Source organism: Osmerus mordax, chromosome 9 (genome assembly GCF_038355195.1).
Source record: "Osmerus mordax isolate fOsmMor3 chromosome 9, fOsmMor3.pri, whole genome shotgun sequence".
In the NCBI taxonomy this organism is placed as follows: Eukaryota; Metazoa; Chordata; class Actinopteri; order Osmeriformes; family Osmeridae; genus Osmerus; species Osmerus mordax.
This window is the reverse complement of record NC_090058.1, coordinates 17,409,521-17,436,300: the sequence shown is the minus strand read 5'-3', so window position 1 is coordinate 17,436,300 and position 26,780 is coordinate 17,409,521. Positions and strand designations below refer to the sequence as shown.

The window sequence follows — 26,780 nt, the reverse complement described above, 5'->3', positions numbered from 1 at the left end:
CATATTCAACGTGTTTGTGTTTTGAATTTACCCTGTGTGCGTGCTCTATTAGGAAAAGCAGTACATTTACACCAAACACCAACTACACTAGTTGGATCTTAACAAATAAGTTGCTACTACAGTGCCCATAAAAAGGACTTCTTCAAGTTGTATTGTTTTACAACAATGAATGTGTGTGCGCTTGCTCGCTCCAGGTGGACTGCAACAACACCACCCTGAGCATGAGTGTCCACTTCAAGCAGCTGAAGCGCCTGGTGGAGGAGCCCTCCTTCAGCGAGGTCCTCATCCCCCTGCAGGCGCTCCTCATCCCCACCCTGCCCTCCACCAGCGGGGCCAGCACCAAGCACGACGCCTTCCCCGGACGCTGGGTCTACCTGGCCGGCTTCGAGGACACGGTCAGTGTCTGATCCCTGTGTCGGTTTTCAACGTCGGTTGCGACCTGGTATGGTGGGAATGTGTGTGGGAGATGGAGGGGATTTTTTTTGTAATAAATGCGTCATTGCGTTTGTCTGTCATAGTCCTTATTACCTAGGTTACCAGGTTCTGTGCTTTAGATGTAGTAGTGTGTGTGTGTGTGTAATGAGCTCGTTTTCATTTTTCTGAACGTGTATGTTTGTGTTGGTTAGCAGTTTCTGTGCTTTCGATAAAGTTGTGTGTGTATGTGTAGGTGGATCAGTGTCCATTTCTTCTGAATGTGTGTGTGTTTCAGGTGGAGATCCTGGCGTCTCTGCAGAAGCCTAAGAAGATCAGTCTGAAGGGTTCAGATGGACAGAGCTACACCATGATGTGCAAACCCAAAGATGACCTGAGGAAGGACTGTAGGCTTATGGAGTTCAACTGTCTCATCAACAAGGTAGGTGTGTGTGTGTGTTCAGACGATAACCAAGGACTGGACTGCTTACTTGCGTGCGTGTGTTTTTTCGAACGATAACCAAGGACTTAACTGCTTGTGTGTGTGTGCGCGCGTGTGCGTCCAGTGCCTCCGTAAAGACGCTGAGTCCAGACGGAGGGAGCTGCACATCCGTACCTACGCTGTCATCCCCCTCAACGAGGAGTGCGGCATCGTGGAATGGGTCAACAACACCGCAGGACTGAGAAATATCCTCCTCAAGCTGTACAAGGAGAGAGGTACACACACCCCCACCAAAGGGCGTAACTATGGTTTAGACATTTGGGGGGTCCAAATGAATACCCTTCCCCATATTTTTTTGTTTGTGTTAAGTGCATTGCCTACAATTCTATATTTATATATGAAAATTCGCACATTTAGAACATAGTTTCGAGGACTACATTGACCATTTGAATTCACATCTAAAGGAATAGTGTAATTTCTCAGAGACAGTGACTGCCCCTCCACTTTGTTTTGAAAAAAAACGCGTATGCTCGGCTGCCGGTCCAGTTTTCTCCGCTTTTTAAGTAACCTTAAAACCTCCATTACCTCCTCTCCACCAAGTTAACTGACGTTACTTTCTAGTGTAGTCTCACATTCAAATTTCTCACCTGATCACCTGCATGTCCAGAGCATGTCCCTGTCTGGCCCCTGCTTTCAGCATGCCTGTCTCTCTCCTTGTCTCTCTGTGCTGCCTGCATTGTCACATTTAGCTCGGTATCAAGTTACTTACTGTCTGAAAAAAAAGCTTTTTAGGTAACCTCCAATCCTCCATTACTCTACCTCCTCTCCAACAAGTTAACTAACGTTACTTTCTTTGCTCTCAACTGACTCACGAAAAGTGTACAATTAGGAGGGGGGGATTCACTCACTTTTCTTAACAAGTGGAAATAAATTGAAAATAAATAAGACATAACAAGAGACCGATCCATTGACAGGGTTCATAAAAGAACATATATTTTACATATTTTATGCTGTATATTGGGGGGGGACAGATAGGTATTTTCTCAATATTGGGGGGGACACGACCTCCCCAAAGAATGTGTGGTTACGCCCTTGCCCCCACCGACAGACACACACACAATTGGACATAACTGCACCAAAAAGAATACGTAATTCTCCTGTCTGTGTGTGTGTGTGCTCGTGGGTGTGTGTGACCCAGGTATCAGCATGTCAGGTAAGGAGTTGAGGAGGATGGTTCTTCATAAGACGGCAGCGTTTGAGGAGAAGCTGAGTGTCCACAAGGAGCTGTGTTCTCGACACCCCCCTGTCTTCTACGAGTGGTTCCTCCGAATCTTCCCCGACCCCACCACGTGGTACGACCCAAACCAGATGAACTAAATCACCACAGCCGTTGACTTTCCTCATAGAGGGTTTATTATAATGTCCAGTATTGTGGAACCCCTATTCTAAATCACATTATTATTATATGTGTGCTCCTCTGTGTGTTTGTGTATGTGCCTTGCATGTGTGTTGTATACGTGTGGTGTGTGTGTGTTTGCATGTATAAATGTGTATGTGTTTGTATATATGAATGTGTGTGTGTGTGTAGGTACAGCAGTCGCTCAGCATACTGTCGCTCCACAGCGGTCATGTCCATGGTGGGCTACATCCTGGGGCTGGGAGACCGCCACGGAGAGAACATCCTGTTCGACTCGCTCACCGGAGAGTGTGTACATGTCGACTTCAACTGTCTCTTCAACAGGGTGTGTGTGTGTTTCATAATTTCCATCTGGCATCACTGTCATGTTGCCCATCGGCTCTATCTTTATCTTTACCCCCTCCTCCTCTCCCCCTTCCTCCCCCACTCCCCCTTGTCTCCCCCTTCCTCCTCTCCTCCTCCAGGGAGAGACGTTTGATGTTCCAGAGGTGGTTCCGTTCCGTCTGACCCAGAACATGGTCCATGCCATGGGTCCCATGGGCACAGAGGGCCTGTTCAGACAGGCGTGCGAGGTCACCCTCCGCCTGATGAGGGACCAGAGGGAACCCCTCATGAGGTGTGTATACACACACACATATACATGGTTCTTAAAAATACACACATGTACACTGCTGGTACAAAGTTTTAGAACCTCAGAATTTTCGCAGTTTTCATTGACATTTAAGCAGCCCCACAAATTACCTGAAATGGTACAAAGGTACACTGTAACTTGCCAAAGGTAAATAGAAAAGAAAATGTTAATATTTATTGTAAAAATAAACTAAAAACTAAAAGGTTTTGTTTTATGAAAACTGAAGAATTACTTGCATTTCAGAGTTATACACAAAGGCCTCTTTCAGGGAACACGTAATGGGTCAACAACCTAAGGCCTGCACAGATCCCAGACCTAAACAGATCCAACAAACCTAAATTGTACTATCCAAAGCCTGCGGTCAAATGCTCTACCATTGAGCCATCTTACATCTTGTTACTCGTGTGGTTAAAACATTCAGTGTGGACATTGTTGATATAAAGGTCACGCATTGCATTCCATCCTCTCTCAAACACTACCACACTAGCAGCAGCAGTACAGAGTTGTGTTGTTGTCTCTGCCAGTGTGCTCAAGACCTTCCTGCACGACCCTCTGGTGGAGTGGAGTAAGTCCTCCAGGGGGCCTGCCACAAAGAACCAGGCCAGCGAGACTGGAGAGATTGTCAACGAGAAGGTACTCGTGCACACACACACTGGACAAAGTTTGTTCAAACTGACGCAAAATGACTTGCAATGAGGATATTGTACTTCTTTCTTACCTCTCTCTCCCTATCTGTCTCTTGTTCTCTATTTTCTGTCTATTTCTCTACCTCTTTCTCTCTACCTCCCGCCTTTCTCTTTACCTCTTTCTTTCTCTCTACCTGCCCCTCTCTCTTTCTACCCCCCCCTACCTGTCTACCTCCCCCTCTCTCTCTACCTCTCTCTACCTGTCTACATCCCTCTCTCTCTTTCTCTCTACCTCCCCCTCTACCTGTCTACCTCCCCCCCTCTCTACCTCTTCCTCCCACCCCCTCCCTTCCCCCCCCTCTCTCTCTGTCTACCTCCCCCTATCTCTCTCTTCCTCCCCCTCTCTCCCACCCTCCCCAGGCTAAGACCCATGTATGTGAGATCGAGCAGCGCCTGCAGGGGGTGATAAAGAGCAGGAACAAGGTCCTGGGCCTGCCTCTGTCCATCGAAGGCCACGCCCACTACCTCATCCAGGAGGCCACCGATAAGAAGCTGCTCTGTCTTATGTACCTGGGCTGGGGGCCCTACTTGTGACGCGCATGCACACACATAAACACATACACTCAGAAACGTAAACACATGCATGAATACATACATGCATGTACATACATGCTTTTTGAGAGGCTGAATTGTTTGTAAACTGTGTTACATTTAGGTTCTGATCTATTCTGTCCTCGGGAACAAGTGTTGTATTGCTTCACATTCTGTAACATATCTATTCTGGAATAGATATGCGTGTTTCCTGCACTCATAAATTATGTGATATTTTTTGCATAATTCCTGTGTTGGCGTTGGTTCTATCCTATCTGATGTCATAGAGGAAGGTGTGTCTGTGTGTGTGTTTTAATCTCTTAACCCTGCTGGTCAGATTACTGTCTGAGTTAGTCTGTCAAATGGCTATTTTAATGCCAACACACACACAACACAGACACAACCATTGGTTATGGCTGCTGGACAGAATTGTCCAATCAGATCACTCCTGTTATCCTCAAATACCAAAATGAACGGGGTTATACCGTCAGGTCATAGCCTAAGAGGATGAACCAGAAGGCTATCTGGCAGAGTAGCGAACGGTGAACAAGACATTAGACTCAAGTGTAGTCAAGAGACTGGATCTGTTGCTCTGCTATGAGTTCCGACACTCAGAGGGTGACCGTCTGCTTTGTCATTGTCCTCCTACTTTTCGTCAACGCTCTGCTGTTGTTCCAGCTTACGTTAAAGTAGGCCTAGCTGATAGAGTGACAGACTAGCCTGTCCAGACGGACTGAAGAGAAGAAGGGTAGGAGTCCCATTGACCAAATGGCATAAATGCAGCCTAAGACATAACACGATTTTTTTTTTTTTAAGTTAGTAGTAATGACGTGCATTAAATTACAAATATGTACAACGCACCAACACAGTCGGGAAATTGAGGACTTCAATGTTTTTAAATGCGGCGGGTTTTAATCTGGGTCACGGCGCTGGAGTTATGCGCGGAGTGCGCGCAAGCCCCTGCCGTCACCAAATCGACGCCCCAAGCCGCGAACAGGAGGATCTGCACAAGTCAACACAAAGCCAGTCGTCATTCAGAGGATGAACCCAGAAAGGTGTGGAGGATGTTTCAAAAGCGGCAATGTCGTGTCACATCATTGGAGTCAGTGGGGCGAAAGATGCCACCGCCGTTGTTGACATGTTTTTGAAGGATGTCACAGACACTGGAGCTTTAATCCCGTGGGTAGTGTGTACGAAGGAACCTATGGTCGTTAATTCCTGTTACCGGTATTCTAAAGGTGTCGTAGGACAGTTTTCAAGAGCAACCACATTAAGAAACAACATCCTTTGCGACAAGCTACCTGGAGAAGATGGATTTCACAAGGTTGGCCGTAGACGCTGGTGCGTTTATTAACCGAGCTGTTCAGGTAAACACACGCTTTCGTCACGTATTGTGCATCAGATACGATCATTTGCAGGTCTGCCTCCAATTTGAAACGTTCTTAACTTCAGTATACGGAGGAGACTCTGGGACAGGCGGAGAAGACAGAGTTGGATGGCAGCTTGGAGGATCTCCTAGCCAAGGCTGACGTCATCAAAACCAGGACGGATCAGATCATCTCACAGACTGAGGTTCTACTTCAACCCAATCCAGGTTAGTCTCTCTCTCCACTGGTCGTAGCCTATTACCAGTGGGATGGAAGATCTTTGTGTCCACCGCAGCTAGCCGTCCCCATCAAACTGGTCTTGATAAAGCAACAATGTCTTCACCTTCTGTGATTTACTTTCTGGTGAGAGACAAGAGGGGCTAAGGGTCGAAGTATAACCTGGTATAAGCATTAGCCCAAGTTATGTCAATGTTATGTAATAAAGGCCTACGTGCATCCTCATGCAGGAATGTGGAGTAGAACCAAAGAGCAAGCTCTAACCCTCACTGATCTTTACTGTTATTTACATTTACATCATAGTTATTGGAGCTGCTGTTGTTACTTACAGTAAGTGGGCTTAGCTACATGCACTTTAGTACGTGGCCAGAGAATGTGTAATATAGGGAGAACTGCCACTCTCGGGAAACGGGTTTTGGGTTTCACACTGCTGGGTGTTAGATGAAAAGCCTTTTAACCCGTTAAGGAGTAGCGTCACAGATAAGTAGCGCCAACCGACTATTTTCCTATAGACAAAAACTATATGACAAACGCTATAGTATGGCTCCGGGAGTACAACGGTACTTAGGAACGGTTCGCTTGACCCGATGTTAGTTTCCTCAAGGATCACAATGACTCTTGCTTAGAGACTTGCTGCTCTTGTGGTTAGTGGTAACTGATTTAAATTTTTGTTCTCGCTGTGATATATTGTTTTATTACTGTTGCTTGCTTTTTTCCACAGGTACACTTGCACTTATAGCTGTTCATGTTGTTTAATTGTAACTTGTTTAACTACATGCTCTTATGGTTCTTCCCTTTGGCACTTACTTTGGTTGTTCACAATGTGTGCTTCATATTTTGGCTACTCGCGATGTTTTTTGGCTATCTTGTTGTTATGATCAGTGACCTATGCACTTTGTAAAGCTCTCTCTTGGAAGTCGCTTTGGATAAAAGCGTCTGCTAAATGAATAAATGTAAATGTGCTTCAAAATTTACAATTAGGAGGCTAACAAGTAACACTAGCAGGTAGTAGCATTGCTACGAGTATTATGCTAGGTTGCTAGGTAACGGAAGCTAACTAAAACTAGCTAGCTTCCGTTTTGGAAAAATAACTCCATAAAATGTCAATGACTTCATACACATCGTACGACCAGAGATACTGCTTTACGGCAAGCTCTGGTCACTTCCTTTTTTCTCTGGAGGCATCGACAACACAGCTGACAGGCAGAGAATGTCTAATGTCTAATATAGAGAGAACTGCGACTCTCGGGAAACTTCCGGGTTCTGGTTGTAGTTCCACTCTAGTTCCATATGAGGGCGCTAACGGTCGAGTGCAGAATGAATGGAAGTCTATGGAGCTATACCCCTCAAAATCCACTTTTCTCAGGATATAATTTTTTGTTTAGTAATTTGAATTTGAAAGGGGAGGCAAAAGAAATACACACCGCTGGGTGATATAATTTTTTTAAGTCGCCTTTCTGTTCTAAAAAGCCTTTTAAAATGTACTTGGCGTCATACACATTGTACGGCCTGAGATACTGCTTGACGGCAAGCTCTGGTTACTTCCACTTTTCTCTCGAGGCATCGACAACACAGCTGACAGGTTAGGCTTTCCCTGTCAATACACATGCTAGAAAGAGTTTTGGCTTGCTAATGTTGTTGCTAATGCTTTGACATTCTGATTCCGCTTTGGATGCCATCAAGCGGGATCTCTGGTCGTAGTCAGTCCTTCAGTAACCAATCAGCATTCATTAGCAGAATGCTAGCGTGTTTACATTTACATTTAGTCATTTAGCAGACGCTCTTATCCAGAGCGACTTACAGTAAGTACAGGGACATGTAGGCAAGTAGGGTGAAGTGCCTTGCCCAAGGACGACTCATGCACCCTGTAAGAAATCGAAAGGACATAAGTACTCTTTCATTCAACTTTCGACCTATAATCCATGTTGAACATACAAAAACTACAATCAAATCTGAGATTTCTCCACGACAATCAGGCGAAAGAGACTAATTTAGCCGTTTAGCTCCATAGACTCCCATTCATTTTGCACTCGCTCGCGATCACCCCCAGTGGAACTCTGGTGGAACTGCAACCACATTTGGTACAATGGGGCTTAATAGGGAGTGGACAGGCTCTCATTAAACAGGCTCTGATGTGGCTCTGCGCTCTGGTTTGACCCCTGACCTGCAGGAGCACGTATGGAGAACCTGCTGTATGAACATCTGGACTGGAGCGCCCCTCCAAGGCCATGCCCCCACGAGGTGCTGGGAGAAACCATGAGCCAGGCAGGGCTAGAACTCGGATCTAATGCACCCTATGGTATTGCTCTCACGTGCACTTTAGCCTGGGCCTAGAAACCAACACACCATACGGAACTACTACTGAACTGGGACTTGATCTATACCCTATCTATAGGAACCAGCCATGGATCACTCCAACGGGAACTGCTATAGTACATAAACATTTCTAACTGGGGCTGAACACACCTACTGATAGTACCTTAACAAGATCTATACCTTTACATACCTTACTGGGATATTGTACAACTTCCCTACTCAGGACCCAACTCAGCAACTGTGATGCCACCCATTTCTTACCTGTTAACCTGTCCCTATTGTGTGTGTGTGCGTGACGCGTGTATGCATGCAGGGACTGCTCTGCTGAAGTGTGGGGAGGCTCAGAGGCAGTTCGGGAGTGCAGAGAGGAAGTTCATCCAGAGCACGGCCATACACTTCCTGTCTCCTCTACGTAGCTACACTGAAGGGGAATACAGAGACATACAGGTAACACTCTCACACACACACACACTCTCTCTCTCTCTCTCTCTCTCTCTCTCTCTCTCTCTCTCTCTCTCTCTCTCTCTCTCTCACACACTCACACACATACGCGCCCCACACACTGTGCATACATTACATACATTCTTGATAAAAACAACAGCAGTTCAGTAACTTTGTGTGTGTGTACAGAATGAGCGCAAGCTGTTGGTGAACAAGCGTCTGGATCTGGACATAGCCAAGACGAGGCTGAGGAAAGCTCATGAGGCCGATAGAGAGGCCAGAGTGAGTATCAACAAAATACCGTGATGGGTATGGAGTCAAGCACAACTGTCCATTTTATAATCCTCTCTGCCCCTCTCTCGCTCTCTCTCTGCCCCTCTCTCAACCCTCTGACCCTCTCAACTTCTCTCTGCCCCTCTCTCACTCTCACTCTGCCCCTCTCTCTCAACTCTCTGCCCCTCTCTCACCCTCTCTCACTCTCACTCTGCCCCTCTCTCTCAACTCTCTGCCCCTCTCAACTTTATCTCTTTGCCCCTCTCTCGCTCTTGCTCTCACTCACTCTCACTCTGCCCCTGTCTCTCAACTCGTTCTGCCCCTGTCAACTCTCTCTGCCCCCTGTCTGTCTCTCTGTCAGAATCTGAATGCTAACCCTTTGGGAGATGACTACGTGGTCTATGCCTCCTACATGTTCAGCTTCCTACGAGTCAAATGGCTGAAGGTGTGTTCTATCACAAATAATGTAACAAAATTACCCAAATGGTTTTGTGTCTCCGTTTTCTCAGTGGCTGATCTCTGTCATTCTATTGGCTGATCTCTTTGTTATCCTATTGTATTGGCTGATCACCCTGCTGGCAGATGTGGGCTCAGGAGATCTCCCAGGTAAGTCACAGAACACGTTCTCCTGGGTTATTGGTGCATGTTTTAAGTCTGCATATTTCAAGTGTGTCTACAGAGTAAGTTAGTAGTATCATTGTTTGTGTGTGTGTGTGTGTGTGTTTGTGTGTGTCTACAGGCAGAGATGGAGCTGAGGATCTGTCAGAGCCTGTTCGACCGACAAGCTGAGGTCACCAAACGCCTACTGGAGGGGATTAGCAACACTCACGTAAGTACACACACACACACACACACACACACGTATGTACAGTTCAAACACACACATCCTATACAGTATGAACATGCTCAGATTTGTTGATACCCCTTCAGAAAAAACGAACAATGACAAATTTCCTCCGAAATAACTTGAAACTGACTAAAGTAATTGGCATCCACCATTGTTTATAATAGAAATCTGATTTTGTTTTCCAACATAATATTGTAAATAATAAAACAAATGAAAATGACCTGAACAAAAAAGATGGGACCCTCAACCTAATATTGTTGCACAACCTTTAGAGGCAACCCCTGAAATCAAACGTTTTCTGTAGCTCTGAAGCCGACTCTTCCCAAGCAAAACTGCTCCAGCTGTCTCAGGTTTGATGGGATGCATTTTGGGTCACTATCCTGTTTGAAGACCCATGACCTGCGGCTCAGACAGAGCTTTCTGACAATAGGCAGAACGTCTTCCTCCAAAATGCCTTGACGGTCTTGAGATTTAATTGTGTCCTGCACAGCAAAGCAGCCCCAAAACATGACAGAGCCTCCTCCATGTTTCACTGTAGCTATGGTGTTCTTTGAATACTTCATTATTCCGCTGCGAACATAGAGCGGATGTGACTTGCCAAAAAGCTCCAATTTGGACTTATCTGTCAAAAAGACATTCTTCAAGAAGGATTGTGGCTTGATACGAGTTTGAACAAATTCCAGTCTGGCTTTTTTATGTTTTTAAGTGGAGTCCTCCTAGGTTTTCTTCCATGGAGGCCACTTTCTCTCAGAAAGCAACGGATGGTGCGATCAGAAACTGACGTACCTTGTGGTGTACCAGTGTGGTGCACACAATGACTACTTTCCTCCATTTAAAAAGACTGAATGACATGCAAGTATACATGATGCAATAGCTTTTAATGTTATCACTTCAGGAGGAATAAAGCATTATTTCAATGAGCTGTAAGGTTAGCAACAAATTTGAGCAAGTCTGTGAATAGATATATATATATATATACACACACACATATGGGTCCACACACACTCCTGAATGCAAGCACACACTTATATGTACAGTACACACACAGCCCTACCCTGATGGTAACATTGGCTCTGTGTGTGTGTCAGGCCAACCACAATCGTAGTTTGTGTGACTTTGTGGAGGCCCAGGCCTCGTGCTACGCCCAATGTGACCAACACGCCCAAGAGCTCCAGAGGCAGATGTCCAGGTCTGGTAAACACTGTGTGTGTGTGCATGTGTATTTGATGTATGTGGATGTGGGTTTGTGAATGTTTGTTTTTGTGTGTGTGTGTGTGTGTGTGTATTTACACATGTTTATGTTTGTATGTGTGTGTATTTGCATTAACATCTGTGTCGACTCCTTGCAGCATCCCAGCTGTGTTCTGTTCCAACAACTGGCAGTCGGCACCCAATCAGAGCCTGGCAATCAACCATGGAAACGGTCAGCCAATAGCAGCCAACCAGACAGCCAACCTCACAGCCATCGAGGTGACCAGCCTGCTGTTAGACATGAACCAGGCTGCCAGCCAAACCCCAAACAATCCCCCTGCCTCCATACCAGCACAATGGGCAACAGCAACAACCAACCAGGTGACCAGCCAGCTCTTGTCAACCAACCAGCCATTAGCAACGAAACCTGAGACTAATCAAACGTCCAATGAGCCCTTGACAACCGACCAGGCGTCCAATCAGTCCCCATTAGTTAATGGAGAGGTGAACCAATCAGGGGTTGAGTAGTGTGTGTATCCAAGGTGTGGTACCAGGTGAGTTGAGGACTCACCAACCCTGGTTTGCCAAAACATGTACAAGATGTATGATCTCAATGGTTATTATGCAACGATTTATGTGACTGTATGTCAGTCGTCTGTAAATAACAGATGCATTGTGGGAGGATAATATTAGTACAGCCGACTGTTGTTATGTGATCTATAGACTGTTAGCAAAATCACTTATAGTCATGGTGGGTGCACACTGCTACACTCTAATGAATCATTTGATGAACGATGTTTGTGTTATTGTTCATTAGTAGATCGTGTTTCTTTTTAAACAGGTGTATTATATGAAACATGCTGTGTCATCTGAGTAGAATCTGTTGTCCGAGATCATGGACCTCTGTGTAAACAAACAAGTGAAAAAGAATACTAGTTATTATATATTGTTATTATCATTATTATAACTAGTGCAGTACCTGTTCTCGCGAGATCCACGGCTCCATCGCGTAGTACAGCTCAACATGCAGTGGACGCCATATTTATTTATTGCAAACCGCTCATCAAAACAATGTTACACGCACATTTTTACTTCGTACAGTGCCCGGTTTGCAAGATAATCAAGACACAGGCATTCTTGCCTTTATATTTGGATTAACATTCACCACAACTGGTTAAGCTTCTCTGCTCATCAATTTGATCAGTTCCTCAGTCCTATAGACAGGGCCCGTCCTCGGCATAGGCGACATAGGCAGCTGCCTAGGGCGGCATGAAGAGGGGGGCATCCATTAATTAACCCTCCTGCACCACCAGCAGAGGGCGCCAAGTCATATATCCGTGCTGCGGTTGGGGGCCGGCACTCCGATTGGTGTGTTGGAACAGGGAAACATCTAGAACACACAGGACGGCTGGCCCTAAGGACCAGGCCAGTCCTTCTGCTGATAGGGAACAGCACCCTCGCTCTTATGTCTGTGTGTGTGGAATCTGATGGTGTCTGAGAGTTAATTAACTCTGTTTGTGACAAGCTGTCTGTCAGTCTATCAATCTGAGTCTATCTAAACCAGTCAACTTCAACGTTTGACTAGAAATCCTTATTAATGGTGTAGCAACTGATGATAAACATATTATAAGTTGTTAAATGATAAATTAACTGTGCCAATATGTGGGTTTGTGTGTGTGTTAAGTTGTTAAATGATAAATTAACTGTGCCAATATGTGGGTTTGTGTGTGTGTGTGTGTGTTCATAGAACCATTCAAACATCAAGGTAAATACACTGATGTAGTCTTAAGTTTGTGTGTTTGTAAATGTATGTTGATAAAGCAATTAAAATCTTAGAAGAAACACTAATGGGTGAGATGTGTGTTTGTACATCCTGTCTGTGTAAGGTTGTATGTTTTCTTAAGTGTGTGTTTGTGAGCCCCTGCACCCCAATTTTTTCCCTGCAGTCTGAGGTCATTTTCCATGCGGTAACCTGTTGCCATGGGAACAGGGGACTGGGAGGCAGTCAACAGGCTTGACAGGGTCTCTTGCATGTTCCATGTTCTCAAACATAATCTTTGTCACACACACACAATCTCTCACTCTACCCCCAACCCCCCCCCCCCCACACACACACACACACACACGTTCCCCCAAGCTTCCCAGTGTGAAGCTGGCTGAAGGTCTTTGTGTCCAGATGTTGATATATTTCTCTGCTGTGTGTCTACCAATGATGCCCTGCATGGAAAGACACAAAGCTTTCTTTTTACATCCGTTGAGGTCAGATTGTGCAACAACAAACACACACACACAGTCTACAGGGATGTAAAAGTCCCACTGTAAAAGTCTCTAATGTGTTCTTTCTCCAGTAACAGTTAATTATAGAATGTGTTTCAGGTCCACTACTCTGGGCCAAGCATAACAATGGGTTATCTCTCCATACACACACATTCACACATGCGCATACAGTATCCCCCGGTTCTGCTGTGACAGAGTCAGATTCAGAGTTGGCAGCCGTGGGAGAAATTGAAGGATTTACAATTTGTATTCATCACAATCAGTAGGACAAGTCGTACTTGTACTAGTCCTACAAGTTGTACTGTGTGTGTGTTGGTGTCACCAACACACTGTATGTGTATGTGTTCACCTCGCATGACTACGTAATAGTCAGGTAGCTGAGCGGTTAGGGAATCTGAAGGTTGCCAGTTCGATTCCTGGCTGTGTCAAATTACGTTGTGTCCTTGGGCAAGGCACTTCACCCTACTTGCCTCGGGGGGAATGTCCCTGTACTTACTGTAAGTCGCTCTGGATAAGAGCGTCTGCTAAATGTAAATGTAATAAAATCGTCTTCTTTTTCTACTTTATTAGAATCCTATGTCATATCATTTGTTGTCTGACAACTTCCTAGTATTATGCTCTGTCTTTTTCTGTAATGCCTGGTAGCTGGATCATTCTGTCCTCCAGACAGCCTCGGCATGTGATATCCTCAGCCCCTGGCAGTCAGACAGGAAGTGAGAAGCTTCTGGATCAGTCATCGCAGATACAGATAGGTTTATGGACGTCTGTCATGTTGATGTGTCCTGTCTGAGGATTACGGTGCCTGTCTGTCACCACGGGGTCAGAGGTCAAAGACAGGGATACCGGGACACCTGGAACAAGGAGCAGCTTTAGGGTGGGACGAGGGTCCAGGGAAGCAGTTGGGGAGTCCTGGGGGGTGTTCCATCAACGTCGCTAACGCAAGTCGCGCTAACACGAATAAGTCTCACTTGAGTAAACATCAACTTAAACTTAAGCCTCAAGCCGTTCCACTAACGTTCCGTTCCACTAACAGGCAACGCTAATTCAAGCTAGACCTCCATAAGCTTAGACTGTGCAGCCCAGATCAGGCGATCATCGAAAAGAGTAGTTATGTCACAAAAAGCAAAGCGTAAACCAGCAGAGTGGTGTTTTCATTTTCAGCAGCGTAAACTGTTTTTTTAGTTTTTTGGGAGTTGTCCCCGAAAATGTTGCCGCAACACGGCAAGGGAGACAACTTGTCAAACCATTACGACCGTTAAAATACGTAAATTGTAGGCCTACCAAATCTACTTAACATGACTATATGCAGTTAGGCCTACTGATAATTAGCGTAATTTGATGAGTTGTCTGAAACCGTTCTGACAGTAGCCTATGGCCAATATTTTCAACAGGAGATTGAGAATAATAGCCCAAAAAAGAACGTGGCAGCAAACGGAAATTGTAAGATAAAATTCAAAACACTGAAGAAGGCCATGGTTAATTGCACTTAATGTGGGCTAATAATGTTTTTTTCTTCTTTTTATCTTCAACTAAATTAATAAATTACTTCAAAATAACTTTTGTAACACATTTATAAACTGATAGGCTAAATGCTGAGCTTTAATATAAAAGGGAAAGATAACCACGACTAAAATGGGGATTCACTGAAATAAGTGTTATTGCACAGAGATGCAGACAGACTGAACAGTGTTCAAGGCTTGGCTACACTCACTGTAGCTCTTTGTATAATATGAGCACCTTCATCCACAGGGTTAGGGTTAAAAGAACGGATACGCCATCATTGATTGTAATTGTCTAGACGCTCTGCTTAGTTTCTAAGGCCTTATTTAATGTCAATTAACCAATGGCTTTTGAAAACATTTCACGTGACATTATTTCTTAACTTGTTTATTTCAATTAATACATTCTTTGGAGGTAAAGTAAACAAGTAAATTCATTCATGTCTGCACTTCAAAAAGTCTGCACTTATGTTTCCGAATGCTTCGCGCGCAGGAATTTACTCCACGGAACTGTCTTTTGACATTCTGTTTCTGCCTGTTTGACATTATTTGCAACACATTTTAGTTTAGCTCGACTTTTAGCCTGACCAAAGAGTATATAAGTCAATATGGAACGGAACTCTCGCTGAAGTAAGCGAGACTTGGCAAAATAAGTCTTGTTTTTCCTTAATCGACGTTGATGGAACACCCCTCTGGTGTGTGTGTGACGGGAAGGGCATCCGTCTGAATAACCCTGTACAGAAATAATAATGACATCTCTGATATTTGTCTATTTAACATCCTCCTCCTGTAATAATGGTTCAGGGGCCTATCCCTTGACGGGACATTACTTTAATGTGTCTCGCTGTGCTTTAGTGTTCATGTATACACAGTATGTTATAGCAATTTTATAATACTGTCCAGTACAGCATGGCCACAGAGGAGTGAACACCCCACAAAACAACACTGGCTCATTAACTGACCAGCAACTGGGCTGAGCTTAGTACAATTAGTCTGTGGTTTATTCACCAAGTTAAGTTGTGTTGTGTTGAATTCATGTGTTATTTCTATATTTAGCTCTGTGTCTGTGTCGTCACTGCCCTTTTTTTAAAATTATTTCTTAATTTTCTCCCTCCCTCCCACTCTCTCTTTCTATCTCCCCCTGCCCCTATCCATTATATACCTTTCTCCCTCCTTCTCTCTCTTTCCATATCTCCCTCCCTGTTTCTGGGTGGGATCAGTGCTGAGAGACAGAAGTGTGTCTGGCCCAGACATGGGTGTGGTCTGCAGGTGGGGGTGTTAAAGAGCGTCTGGTGTCTGGTGATAAATATGCTTTCTCCTGTGTGTGTGTGTTTGTCTGTGTGTGTGCGCGTACATGTGTGCCTGTGCCTATCCCTGTGTGTGTGTGTGTGTGTGTGTGTTTCTGCTTGTCCCTGCCATGATCAGTGTGACCCAAAGGCACATCAACGGGAAGCTATCAGGGGAGACAGATGAAGAGAGGAAGAGTTGATGTGGAAAACATGCGACGTGCACACATACAGTGCTGACAGATCTGTTGAATTACTTAGTGACGACAAACTGACTGCCCATCCCCCATTTCTTGTTCCCTGCGCAGTTGGTGCCGCATCCTGCACTAAACCTGCCACCGGCAGACCCAGGGGTGGGGGCCTCCTCTGGCCCTGACCCCAACCAGCTCTGTTGTCTGACCCTCCAGCACACTTCCACATAGAGGCCTGACATCAGGTATCTGTACCCAAGACTGAGTAACAGACACAACAGAGACAGAGGGGCCCTTCACCTAAGCATACCTGAGTACCAGATACACAAGAACATGTGTGTGTGTCTGTGTGTGTCTGTCTGTGTGTGTGTCTTGTGCACTGTTCTTTATTTCCAGGGCTTGTAGCTGTCATGTCCTTTCCTCTCCTGCTCCTTCCCCTTTCCCCCTCTCTCTCCCCCTCTCCTTCCCACCTTCCAACTCTGCGCCCTCCTCCCCCTGTCCCTCCCCCTCGTCCTCCAGGAGGTTGGGTTTGACATGCTGCCTCTATTGAAGCTCTACTCCCCCTCCCTCCCCATCCTTCCCTGGTGGCAGGGCTATAACAGTACGCATAGCTGCTATGGGTTCAGTCTGGTTAACTTCACAGACCAGGAGGGAGAACAGAGAGAAAGAGAGAGAAGGGAGAGTAGAAAGAGACAGGAAGAAAGTGAGAAAAAGAGAAGATATAGTGCTTGTGCGACACAATATTTAGGACCAAAGAAAAATTCAGGAACAAAGAGAAACTTTCCCTTTTTTGTTTTTTTTTGTTCAGTTCCATGCACACACACACACTCTGGAGCATCAGTATGTGTGTGTGCTGGGTCTGCCGTCTGGTGTGTGTGCTCTGCTGGATGTGTGTGTCGCTGTGTGTGACCAGGGAAGAGTACGAGGTAAACTACACCGATCACTACGACAACGAGATCACACAGGAGCAACAGAGAGGTCAGTTTCTCCCGCTTTTGGTTAATTCGTTTTCCCTCTCTATTCTTCTCGTTAACCTCATTCTTTGTCTTCCAACCTCCTCATCTCTTTCACTTGTTATTGAGTGTCCTGTCTTTGACTTGAATCTATAATTAATTAACTAATTCCCTTCTGTCTTCCCCTTGAATCTAGAATTAATGAACAAATTCACGCATAAAATGAACCGCAACTTCATTTCCAGATCTCCTAACCTGTCAACAGAGAACACACTGTCATGGCTGTCTGGATTCATGTTCTCTAGTGTTGTTGGTGTTCGCTATATGTTGATGAGGCAGCCGGTTCTTGGTTTGTTCCGGAACTCATTATCTGGTTTTGTGGTTTTCTGCCTGTTTTGTTCTTCTGTAAGATACAGAAGAACAAAACAGGCAGATAGAGCCTGAACACCAGAACAAGTTCTGGTGTTCTCTATCTGTTCTGTTCCTCTGTGCGTGGTTCTGTGGTCATCTGTTTTTATCTTTAGTCTTTGGTTCTCTGTCTGTTCCAGTCCTGAGTGACTGGTTCCCTGGTTCTTTGTCCCTCCAGAGGAGTCAACAGAAACACCATGCCAGGCTGCAGAGTTAACCCGCTGGGATAAGCTGTTCATTGCCCTGGAGGACTCCCACATGAGGCAGAACATGTTGCTGGAAGCCCTGGACGACTGCTGCGGAGGGATGGCTTCCCTCACAGCCAAGGTGGACCGGCTGACGACAGGGACCTGCCAGCAGTGTGTTCCCACCCTGGAGTCAGTGTGCCGGGGTGAGGCGGAGCAGGTGAGGCTGAGGCTGCAGCAAGGCCTAGTGGAGCTCAGTGCCGAGGGAGAGCAGAGGGAGAGGAGGATCAATGCAACACTGCAGCAACTCCTGCAGAGCAGCCAGGAGCAGAACGCCCTGCTTGGCAGGCTGGAGGCCGAGAAGCAGAGAGGTGAAGAGACAGGGGGGCAATGGCCAATGGGGCCTGGGAATGGTGGGATGGTTCCTGGTTTGGGGGAGGGGCTTAAGGGAACAGGACAACTAGCAATGAAGCCCGGAGGTTTGGGGGCGGGATTAGCAGGGAAGCCTGTCCCATCAAGCCTGAAGGAACAGGATGTGACATCTTCAACCGACGTGATGATGCTAGAGAGGGCCCTGGTTACCATCGCAAAGGAGCTTCAGAAGGTGCAGGTACAACTGAGTTTGCTTACGGAAGAAGAGATGGAGGGAGGAGGGAACAGGAAAAAGAGAGGATCATGAGAAAGAGGAGAAGAGGAGAAGAGATGGGCTGGTGATGAAAGGATTTCAACCTGTTCTGGGATCTGTATTTGGGCCTACCCCAGGTACCACTTGCACATATCATACCATCTTTTATACATTGGCAGAAACATCTGGAAACTGTAGGAGTATATTATAGAAAATACTGTTTATATTGTTCTGGAAGTTTGTATTATTTCTGTGAGTTTGAGGACTGCAGCTATATGTTTTTATGTGGATATAATGAATAAAGACTCTTCAAAACATGTTAATTAGTCTCTGGAAAAAGTCCCTCCCTCTTCCCTCCCTTCGGCATGTGTGTGTGTGCATGTGTGTGAGGGAGTCAGGTGGCAGAGCGGTTAGGGAATCGGGCTAGTAATCCGAAGGTTGCCAGTTCGATTCCCGGTCATGCCAACTGACGTTGTGTCCTTGGGCAAGGCACTTCACCCTACTTGCCTCGGGGGAATGTCCCTGTACTTACTGTAAGTCGCTCTGGATAAGAGCGTCTGCTAAATGACTAAATGTAAATGTGTGCGTGTGCATGTGGCTGTGTGTGTGTGTGTGTGTTAATCAGGGCTATACTGACATCACTCACACATGTTCACTAATGAAAGGTTTATGATCATGGCAATGTGTGTGTGTGTGTGTGTATGTGTTTGTGCCTTTATTTTTCCACATAAATTAGCAGCTGGGTGGTGCACTGCACACCAGATCTCAGACATGTTTGAAAGAAAAACTTTACCTTGACCAGTTTTTTTTAATGTCACCAGGTTCATGATAAACATGGACAGAAATGGAGAAAGGATGTGACAGGAGTAAAGAGTGGAGAGGAGCAAAGAGGAGAGGCTGCCAATTTTTTGGTGTGTGATAGGCAGTTATTAGTCTTAATCACAGCTTCCTCTGCCATTAGAGCTTCTATCAGGCTGCTGGCCAAACACACTCCCCTTCCTCCTCTCTCTCTCTTCTCTCTCTCTCTCTCTCTCTCTCTCTCTCTCTCTCTCTCTCTCTCTCTCTCTCACTCCCCTTCCCTCTCTCTATCTCTTCTTCCTCTCCATCTGTCTCATCATCCTTGTCTCTCTCCCACACTTATCCGCCCACCCACACAGGATCATTTGTTCTCCCCTCTCCCTTCCTCTCTCCCTCTTTCTCCCCCCTCTCCCTCTCCCCCCACCCCCCAAGCTAATTCTCTCTCCCCCTTTTCCTTCTCTCTCTTTGTCTATCTCCCCCCACCCTCTCCATGCTAACAGCCAGATACTGTAAATGCCATTGATTGGTCTGGCCAACCCTCAACAGGCTCAGAAGGACACTTCATCCTGTGATACACAGCCAACATCCCCCCACACACACACACATAAATACACAAGCCACGCGAAGTCTGAAATATCTGGCACTTGAGTGTGTCGTTAAGACGGCGTGGGAGTGAAAGTGGCAGCAGAAAGAGAGAGGGAGTGAGAGAGTGAAAGAGAGTTAGAGAGAGAGGGCAGCGGGGCACACCATTAAGACTTTAATGTCACTTCACATCACTACTGTAACACACAGGACAAGAAGATTGGCACTTTTCCAACAGCAACAACAACAATACAAAATAAATACATCTGTCATTGATATTTTCCAATCCATCACAATATATACACACTGCTCTCTCAGACTCCACACCTAACCCAGCATTAAATAGCGTCTCTTAGGACACAGAGGGAGAGAGAATGAGAGAGATAGAGAAAGAGGGAGAAGAGGAGGGGATTGAGAGGGTGTGGGTGTGACAGAGGGAGAGACAGAGCATCAGAGAGAGAGAGCGAGAGAGAGAGAAAGAGAGAGAAAGAGAGAGAAAGAGGGAGAAAGAGAGAGAAAGAGAGAGAAAGAGAGAGAAAAACAAGTGTGGTTTATTTGATGGGTGAGTCCAGAATTTCCTCGTACTCCTCCCTCTGTCTCCTCCCAGTGGTGCGAGAGGGGAGGAGCTTCATTGCCACCAGCCAACCCACGCTCGCCGTCACTACCACGCCCCCTATTATCTCACAGACGGTTGGCTCCCACAGCAGCACAGCAAACTGTAGCACCATCGCCACAGGGATCTCGATGCTCTGAGAGGCGGACACCAGGGCAGGGTGTATCCGGGAGAGGGCGTGGGTGACCCCCAGGAACCCCCCCACGGCACAGACACACAGCCCCAGGAGAAGGCACCACGCCAGGGCCCCCGAGTGCCAGACCATCCCCTCCTGGAGCAGGACCATGGAGCCCCCCGCCGACACACAGCTGGTCCAGCTGATGGCGAACAGGGCTGTGCTGACACTGACCCGCTCTTTGAGCGAGCGGTACCCGACTAGTGCCAGGGCCATCCACAACCCTGCCATTGCTGACAGCGACCAGCCAAACGCACTCCTCCAAAACATGACAGGCACCTCGCTGGATCCCAATCGCTCCGGCGCCCCCAACCCGGTCTCGCCCGCGTCTGGGACCAGCGCCAGCCCCAGCCCACACACCCCCGCCGCCACCGCCGCCCCATCGGCCAATCCCAGCCTCTCCTCCAGGAGCAGGAAGGCCAGCGTCGCTGATAGGGCAGTGGTTGCCAGGCGCCAGAATACTGTGGCATCGTCGGGGGAGATGAAGGACAAGGAGGAGTAGGTACAGCAAAGGGAGAGGGAGTAGGCAAAGCCAAACAGGGCCACGCGGAGACGGAAGCCCTCAGGGCCCAGGGGATGCTCCCCCTGCTGTAGTGGTACGGCCAGGGAGAGCAGCTGGAGCACGGACCGTACCAAGAGGAGAAACAGGGGGCCCAGGCCGAAGCGTTCTGCCGCCAGGCGGGTCAGAACCATCACGCAGCCGTTAGCCGCCGCCGCTGCCAGCACACCCACCCATGTCAGCCGCGACGCTGACACGGACGCTTGGCCAAAGCTCGCCAGCTGCTCTCCCACCCCCCTCCCGGTGCCCTTCACCCCCCCATCTCCCCCCTCCATCCCCACCACCGTGGGCTTGTGGGACGCGTCTTTGCTTTTGTCCTTGCCCCCAAACAGAGTCCGACAAGGCCACTTCCTGCCCTCGGTCAGCTTCTTCCTGTCCGAGCTTTCCTCCAGGAAGGAGCCGAAGTCTTCAAAGGAGGGTGCGTCATCGTAGCCCTCGTCCCCAGGCTGGGGGAAGTGTGTGTGGACGCCGGGCTTGGGGGAGAAGGGCGCCTGTGTGGCGTACTTGGCAGTGACAGTGTGAGGGTGAATCTTCACTCGCTTCTTAGAACTTCCCAGGAGGTGGGTGGACTCCATGGTTACACCTCAGAACAGACACACACACACACCTGTGGGGGCGAGAGAAGAGAGAGAGAGAGAGAGAGAGAGAGAGAGAGAGAGAGAGAGAGAGAGAGAGAGAGAGAGAGGAGTCACACACACACACGGTGTGGTTTATACAACCATCCATCCAGCCTCTAACTCTGCAACCTCTGTTTCTACTGTATCTCTAAAGCTTGATATTTACACCAGCGATTCTGATTCTCAGGTGTCTCTATTAAGTTGTCTTCTTGCGTCTAAAAAGTACTGACATTGTTGTAATGAGTGCTTTGAATGGAACATAGGCTGGCATTGTCAGTTCACTACATGGCCACTACTTGTGTTGGCAGGAAGTAATTGGTCTGGCTGCATCCTAGCAATGTTCTGTAAAGATGTCTGTTTTAAGAAATGGCACAATACAGTATACCTCCTTCAAGTCAAGCTACCTCAGGTGGGTTCGAAAGTGACCCATGACTTGACCCTATGACCCTATGAGCTTTAACCCTACCCTCCCAACCCCTCCCTCTGTTTCCATCCCTCACGGTTATCCCTCCATCCTTTCTCACCTCCCCATTCCACCTTTTTTCTCCCTCGCTCGTGCTAGTTTTCTCCTCCCATCCCTCTCATTACTTCCATCCCTCTCTCTCCCCTCCCCATTAGGGCAGCTGCTCTGACAGAGCCCTGGTATTTATATAGTAAATCAAACTCATTCTGGTTCGACCGCAGCTGCAAGTAGGTCTGGCTGTATATCTGTCAGCCTGGCTATCTGTCTGCATCGACCTGTCTTTCTCCGACCTGCCTCGTCTGCCTGTCTGCTGTTCTGCCTGTCTATCTGTTTATTTGTATACAATGTATACTTGTATACATGTAAATTGTATGTCTCCTATCTTGGAAAGCTCACCAGGATAGTTGCTGGAACAAAAACTCTCCAACAGTTATATTTATATAATATAAGTCTTATAGTTACTGTCTCATAGACAAACAGTGCATGTCCAGACATTAGCAGTGTTGATGAAATCCTAAGAAGGTATTTCTCTTTTTCTCTCTCTCTCCTCTTCCCTCCTCCTATCTCTCTCTGGGGGGAGCTAGATGGAGTCAGGTGAGACCTGCTGTGGGGGGAGTGTGGGCTGGAGATTGGATGATCTTCACTCTTGTCTGGTTGTAATTCACCCCACTGCTTCAGACTGGTTGCTGCAATGCTGCTGTCACCAAGAGACCAGCCACACACCTCTACACAACCCTACAGCCTGCCTCTACAGCCTACCTGAACCCTACAGCCTGCCTCAACCCTGCAGCCACCAGCCAGCCTCTGACACATCTTAACACAACCCTACAGTCTGCCTCAACCCTATGCCTCCAGCCAGCCTGACACATCTTTACACAACCCAACTGGCTGCCTCACCCCAGCCTGCCTCTGACACGCTGAGAAACACTCCTGGTTCAGAAAGGCTCACAGCATTATAAATGTATCCCATGTAGACCACTGTATACCCATGCTGTCGTGTCGCTTTAGAACAGAATCCCGCTACTGTCTCCCGCTAATGTTCTGATCCTCAGCCACTGAACCTATTGTTTAAAAACGGGATGGAGCGGCGCCAACGTTAACGGCCACGTTCCTCTCATCTCATTCTGAGGTGTCAGACCATTTCGGACAAGACGGTAAACAGACGCTGTGGGACGCTGCACTCGCGTCATCCTGTTACTAACCGCGTGTGTGTAATGTCAAGGTTATATCGGTCTCTTTCGGTGACGCCAGCTGATGAACACACGCGCACATAGGGCCTACACACATCAACCAACTGCAGGCGAAGAGTAAATATAGATCGACTGTAACCGGCAGTCTAACCTCCTTGTAGAAAACATAGCCCGCCTGTGCTTAATTTATGAATGGTACGGAGAGGCGCGTACCCGCCACGCAGGCAAGAACCTCATGCGACCGCAGTTGTTCTGGCTCAGATCAAATGAACAGTGACAAATCAAAGGTCACACACACAAGTGGGCCAAATAGCCTACAGCACATATCTAGTGAGTTTAGTGTTACCTATAATCACAAGCTATTGTTTTACCCAGAAAATTAGCTCATGTTTTACCCTGACAAGTTCGACACCTGCAATGATAACGGACCAACTACCGTCATACCCTGCCGGCACCGAGTACGCTTCTCACCTGCTCTTTCGCAAGAAGAAAACCCCCACCGGAATAAGACTCTCTCAGCGCAAACTCCAATCGTTTGCCGAGCACATTAATCTGCCGTCGGTCGATTAGAAATTAGCCATCATTTCTTCATGCCTGTCTGTCTGCGACAGTCCACTTCTCCTCGGGGACCACGCGCCCTGGCTCAAGTCTTCTCCCCTGTGGCGCTCGTTCACTTGTCCTCGCTTCAGTGTCCAGCTTGTCGGTGCCAGAAACCGTCTTTAACCAGTCCAGACCAGAACCTCTCATTCACACATCACTGGTGCGACGCTCCTTGTCAGCCTTGCGGAGGGCGGAAGAGGGAATGAGGGAGGGTTGAAGGGAGGGAGAGAAGGAGAGGAGGGGAGAGACTTACTCATTGTGTCTGAGCATGCGTACGAAGAAAAACACCGTGCACCATCAGCACCAATGATCATTGGCCAGTAACTGTCACAGTGTGTGTATGTGTGTGTGTATGAGAAAGAGAAAGAGAGTGTCCCACATGTACATTTGATGTCTCCTATCTTGGGAATACCTGCCTTTCCTCTCTGTCTCCATAGTTGCATTTGCTGGTGTAAATGATTGTTATGCTACATTCTGTGTATTGTTTTGTTTGAGCAGCGTTTAACCTTCCCGAGCAGCCAGTTGTTGAGTCACAATGAGGGGCTGTTGTCCCTTGGACTGGCCAAGTCTTTGATCAGTGGAGCCCAAGGGAGGGGAAATGAGAGAAGGAGGGAATAGAGACGGAGAGAGAGAAGGGGGGGGGGGTATAGAGAGAAATTGCAAGACAGTAAGAGAGAGTAAGATGTCATTAGTTTAACCCCATTTGAAAGTAATGTAACAGAGCTTCGCAGAGCAAGACATGGAATGGGAGAGGGACAGAGTTTGTAGATGAGAGAGAAAGGAAGATGGAGACAGTGATGGAGAGACCTTAGTTGTATCCAAATGTTGCAGACTTGTCTCGAGGTGCTGTCTCTCTTCTATCAATGAGCCTATGGGAGGTAGACCTCCTTTCCTGTCCTCTATCTCCCATCATTTCATCCATTCATTCTTCGTTCTTCTACCGCTCGTCCCGCGTCTCCCTGCACCTCCTCCGTACATCCGTTTTTCCTCCTTTCTCTTACTTCTCATCCCTCCATCTGGACATCCTCCTTTCTCCTACTCCCTACTGTATCCCTCCATTTTTAAATACTCCTTCTTTGTCCAGTGAACTGAAATTACCTCTGGATCTCTGCTTCTGTGGCACCTTTACTATGTTTCGCTGTGGATTCAAGTCATTAGTCATTTGTGTGTGTGTGTGTGTTCCCAAGAGTGAAAATTGTTCACGGTTTCCATGGTAACAACCGAGAGGACTTTTTTTGGACTGAGCTATTTGGGGCAGTGTTGAAACTATGTGCCAGATTTAGCGGTATGAGTTTAAGAGACAAACGGACGAGTTTGTCCGGAATTAGCAGGAACGAGACTGTAGGAGACGGGAGAGCCAGCGGAGGGTGGAGAGTGAGAAGGAGAGAGTAGGGGAACAGACAGGAGAGGCGAATGAGAGAAGAGGACCATTTTGGGCGAGAAAGAGAAATGTTTGCTGGAGCTGGCGCATGTGTGAGAAAGAGCAGACGTGTGTGGAGGGGGGATGGGTAGGGTGGGCAGGGAGGTACTTTCTCATCTCTCTCCCTGCTGACAAATGAATTATAGGCAAGAAGCAGAACATGTAAGAGCTTCCAGGGAAACAGAGCCTGACAATCATTTTTCTAAAGCCGTTTCCTGTGCTGAGGAAACTTAATCTACACACACAATCACACACAGGTCCGATGTAAGAGTCCTACTAGAGGATAGAGAACATGGGGTTAAATCAGTACTCATGCTAGCAGAGCTATGGCCTCTGTAGAAAACAGAATAATCTCCAAGGATATCTCTACAATCTCTTTATTTTCCAATCTCTCTCATTCTTAGTTCTCAATGTTCACACACACATGCTGTCACGAGAGGTGGTGTGGGGAGGATCCAGGTGCAAAGGAGATGAGGAGGCAGAATCGCTGAACACAAAACTTTACTGTACAAAACAGGACCAGGACCACGGCGGGGACACTCACAAACAGATCTTTAACGATACAACAACTGACAAAGTCTGGACCAAAACAGGAACTTAAATACAAAACCAAACAAGACACAGGTGGAAGCAATAACATGGATGAGAACGGAAAAACACTCAAAGAGACACAAGTGATGACAGTTGACAGAACAGGGGAACACTAAGGCAGGGAGAACCAAGGACTACACTGAGCATGAAATGGGCACGACCGTGACAGTGACATGCACACACACACACACATTCATATTGTGCTGTGGGAGTCTGTGTGTGCATGTGAGCTCTGAAGGTGGTAACTAAGTCAGTCAGCAAGGCTCATTTTTATCCAAACTGATAATAACAACATGACAGATCAACAGGCCCTGTCATAAATACATATTGTACAGGGTTGCTACCATCCATAAATCTCCCTCTCTCACACGCACACACACACACACGCGCACACACGCACACACACGCACACACACACACTCTCTCTTATGCTTAAATCTCCCTCTCTCTATCTCTCTCACACACATACTTTCATTCTCTCTGTCTCTTTCCAGCACTCTTTCTCCCGTACCAGGGTGATGTGGGGTGTGCCACAGAGGCGAGTGTTTATGACCTATAAGCGCTGAATAATTATTCATAGACTGTCTCTCTGCCGTGTGAATACAGATTCCCTCATTCCAGCAGGGAGGGAAGGAGAGCAGGAACACAGCCTCAGCAGGTCTCCTCAGAAAGCTTTGGAAGCTCTCTGGCCTCACAGACAGCCAGGAACCCTCCACTGCCACCCATGACGAGACCACTCGGCAGAACAGCTCAGTGGCAGCATTGAGACAAGTTTCACACACACACATAAACACACATATATAAGGCACACACACACTTGCAGCCCTAATCTATTCTGTGCCGTATGCCCAAGGCGGAGTGGGGGCGGAGGGATGGATGATGGACTATATCTGCCCTGCTCCAGTGAAAAGGTGGTGATTTCACCATAATGTTCTCTGCCCACAAATAGAGCACTCTG

The 26,780-nt window shown here is 47.1% G+C and overlaps 4 protein-coding genes across 5 annotated transcripts in view; 3 read left to right on the top strand and 1 right to left on the bottom strand.

Annotated features, from left to right (window-relative positions):
- atr (ATR serine/threonine kinase) overlaps positions 1 to 4,364 on the top strand; it is a 29,805-nt gene extending 25,441 nt beyond the window's left edge. Inside the window, exons 41-48 of the mRNA XM_067242710.1 lie at positions 195 to 395; positions 710 to 853; positions 978 to 1,128; positions 2,052 to 2,205; positions 2,442 to 2,595; positions 2,735 to 2,886; positions 3,426 to 3,534; positions 3,948 to 4,364. Coding sequence (XP_067098811.1) covers positions 195 to 395; positions 710 to 853; positions 978 to 1,128; positions 2,052 to 2,205; positions 2,442 to 2,595; positions 2,735 to 2,886; positions 3,426 to 3,534; positions 3,948 to 4,121 — 1,239 coding nt within the window. The 3' untranslated portion in view covers positions 4,122 to 4,364. The remainder of the gene's footprint in view (positions 1 to 194; positions 396 to 709; positions 854 to 977; positions 1,129 to 2,051; positions 2,206 to 2,441; positions 2,596 to 2,734; positions 2,887 to 3,425; positions 3,535 to 3,947) is intronic.
- A 795-nt stretch (positions 4,365 to 5,159) lies between these two features.
- LOC136948724 (endophilin-B1-like) lies at positions 5,160 to 11,582 on the top strand. Of its 2 annotated transcripts, XM_067242711.1 has the most exons (10): positions 5,160 to 5,485; positions 5,571 to 5,712; positions 7,893 to 8,021; positions 8,352 to 8,485; positions 8,669 to 8,761; positions 9,114 to 9,197; positions 9,335 to 9,358; positions 9,492 to 9,581; positions 10,688 to 10,788; positions 10,949 to 11,582. In XM_067242711.1, exons 1-10 carry the CDS (start codon positions 5,429 to 5,431, stop codon positions 11,316 to 11,318), a joined length of 1,224 nt encoding a protein of 407 aa, XP_067098812.1. In that variant the 5' UTR covers positions 5,160 to 5,428; the 3' UTR covers positions 11,319 to 11,582. The 2 variants fall into 2 exon arrangements, with proteins under 2 accessions (XP_067098812.1, XP_067098813.1); XM_067242712.1 differs by lacking the exon at positions 10,688 to 10,788.
- A 5,102-nt stretch (positions 11,583 to 16,684) lies between these two features.
- Positions 16,685 to 18,537, top strand: LOC136949457 (pentraxin-related protein PTX3-like). The gene is made up of 2 exons (XM_067243750.1): positions 16,685 to 17,021; positions 17,583 to 18,537. The coding sequence occupies exons 1-2, from the start codon at positions 16,856 to 16,858 to the stop codon at positions 18,266 to 18,268; spliced, it is 852 nt and encodes a 283-aa protein (XP_067099851.1). The 5' UTR covers positions 16,685 to 16,855; the 3' UTR covers positions 18,269 to 18,537.
- A 929-nt stretch (positions 18,538 to 19,466) lies between these two features.
- On the bottom strand, positions 19,467 to 24,009 carry slc35g2a (solute carrier family 35 member G2a). Its single transcript, XM_067243552.1, has 2 exons — positions 23,683 to 24,009; positions 19,467 to 21,548 (listed from the first exon to the last, which is right to left on the bottom strand). Exon 2 carries the CDS (start codon positions 21,514 to 21,516, stop codon positions 20,146 to 20,148), a length of 1,371 nt encoding a protein of 456 aa, XP_067099653.1. The 5' UTR covers positions 21,517 to 21,548; positions 23,683 to 24,009; the 3' UTR covers positions 19,467 to 20,145.
- Positions 24,010 to 26,780: the final 2,771 nt, after the last annotated feature.

Bases quoted from the DNA above. Each gene is read 5' to 3' on its own strand.
- LOC136948724 (XM_067242711.1), top strand. From the start codon at position 5,429: ATGGATTTCACAAGGTTGGCCGTAGACGCTGGTGCGTTTATTAACCGA. The intron at 8,022-8,351 runs GTATTGCTCTCA...GTATGCATGCAG, and splicing joins CGGATCTAATGCACCCTATG to GGACTGCTCTGCTGAAGTGT. The intron at 9,359-9,491 runs GTAAGTCACAGA...GTGTGTCTACAG, and splicing joins GGGCTCAGGAGATCTCCCAG to GCAGAGATGGAGCTGAGGAT.
- LOC136949457 (XM_067243750.1), top strand. From the start codon at position 16,856: ATGCACACACACACACTCTGGAGCATCAGTATGTGTGTGTGCTGGGTC. The intron at 17,022-17,582 runs GTCAGTTTCTCC...TTGTCCCTCCAG, and splicing joins CACACAGGAGCAACAGAGAG to AGGAGTCAACAGAAACACCA.
- slc35g2a (XM_067243552.1), bottom strand. From the start codon at position 21,516: ATGGAGTCCACCCACCTCCTGGGAAGTTCTAAGAAGCGAGTGAAGATT.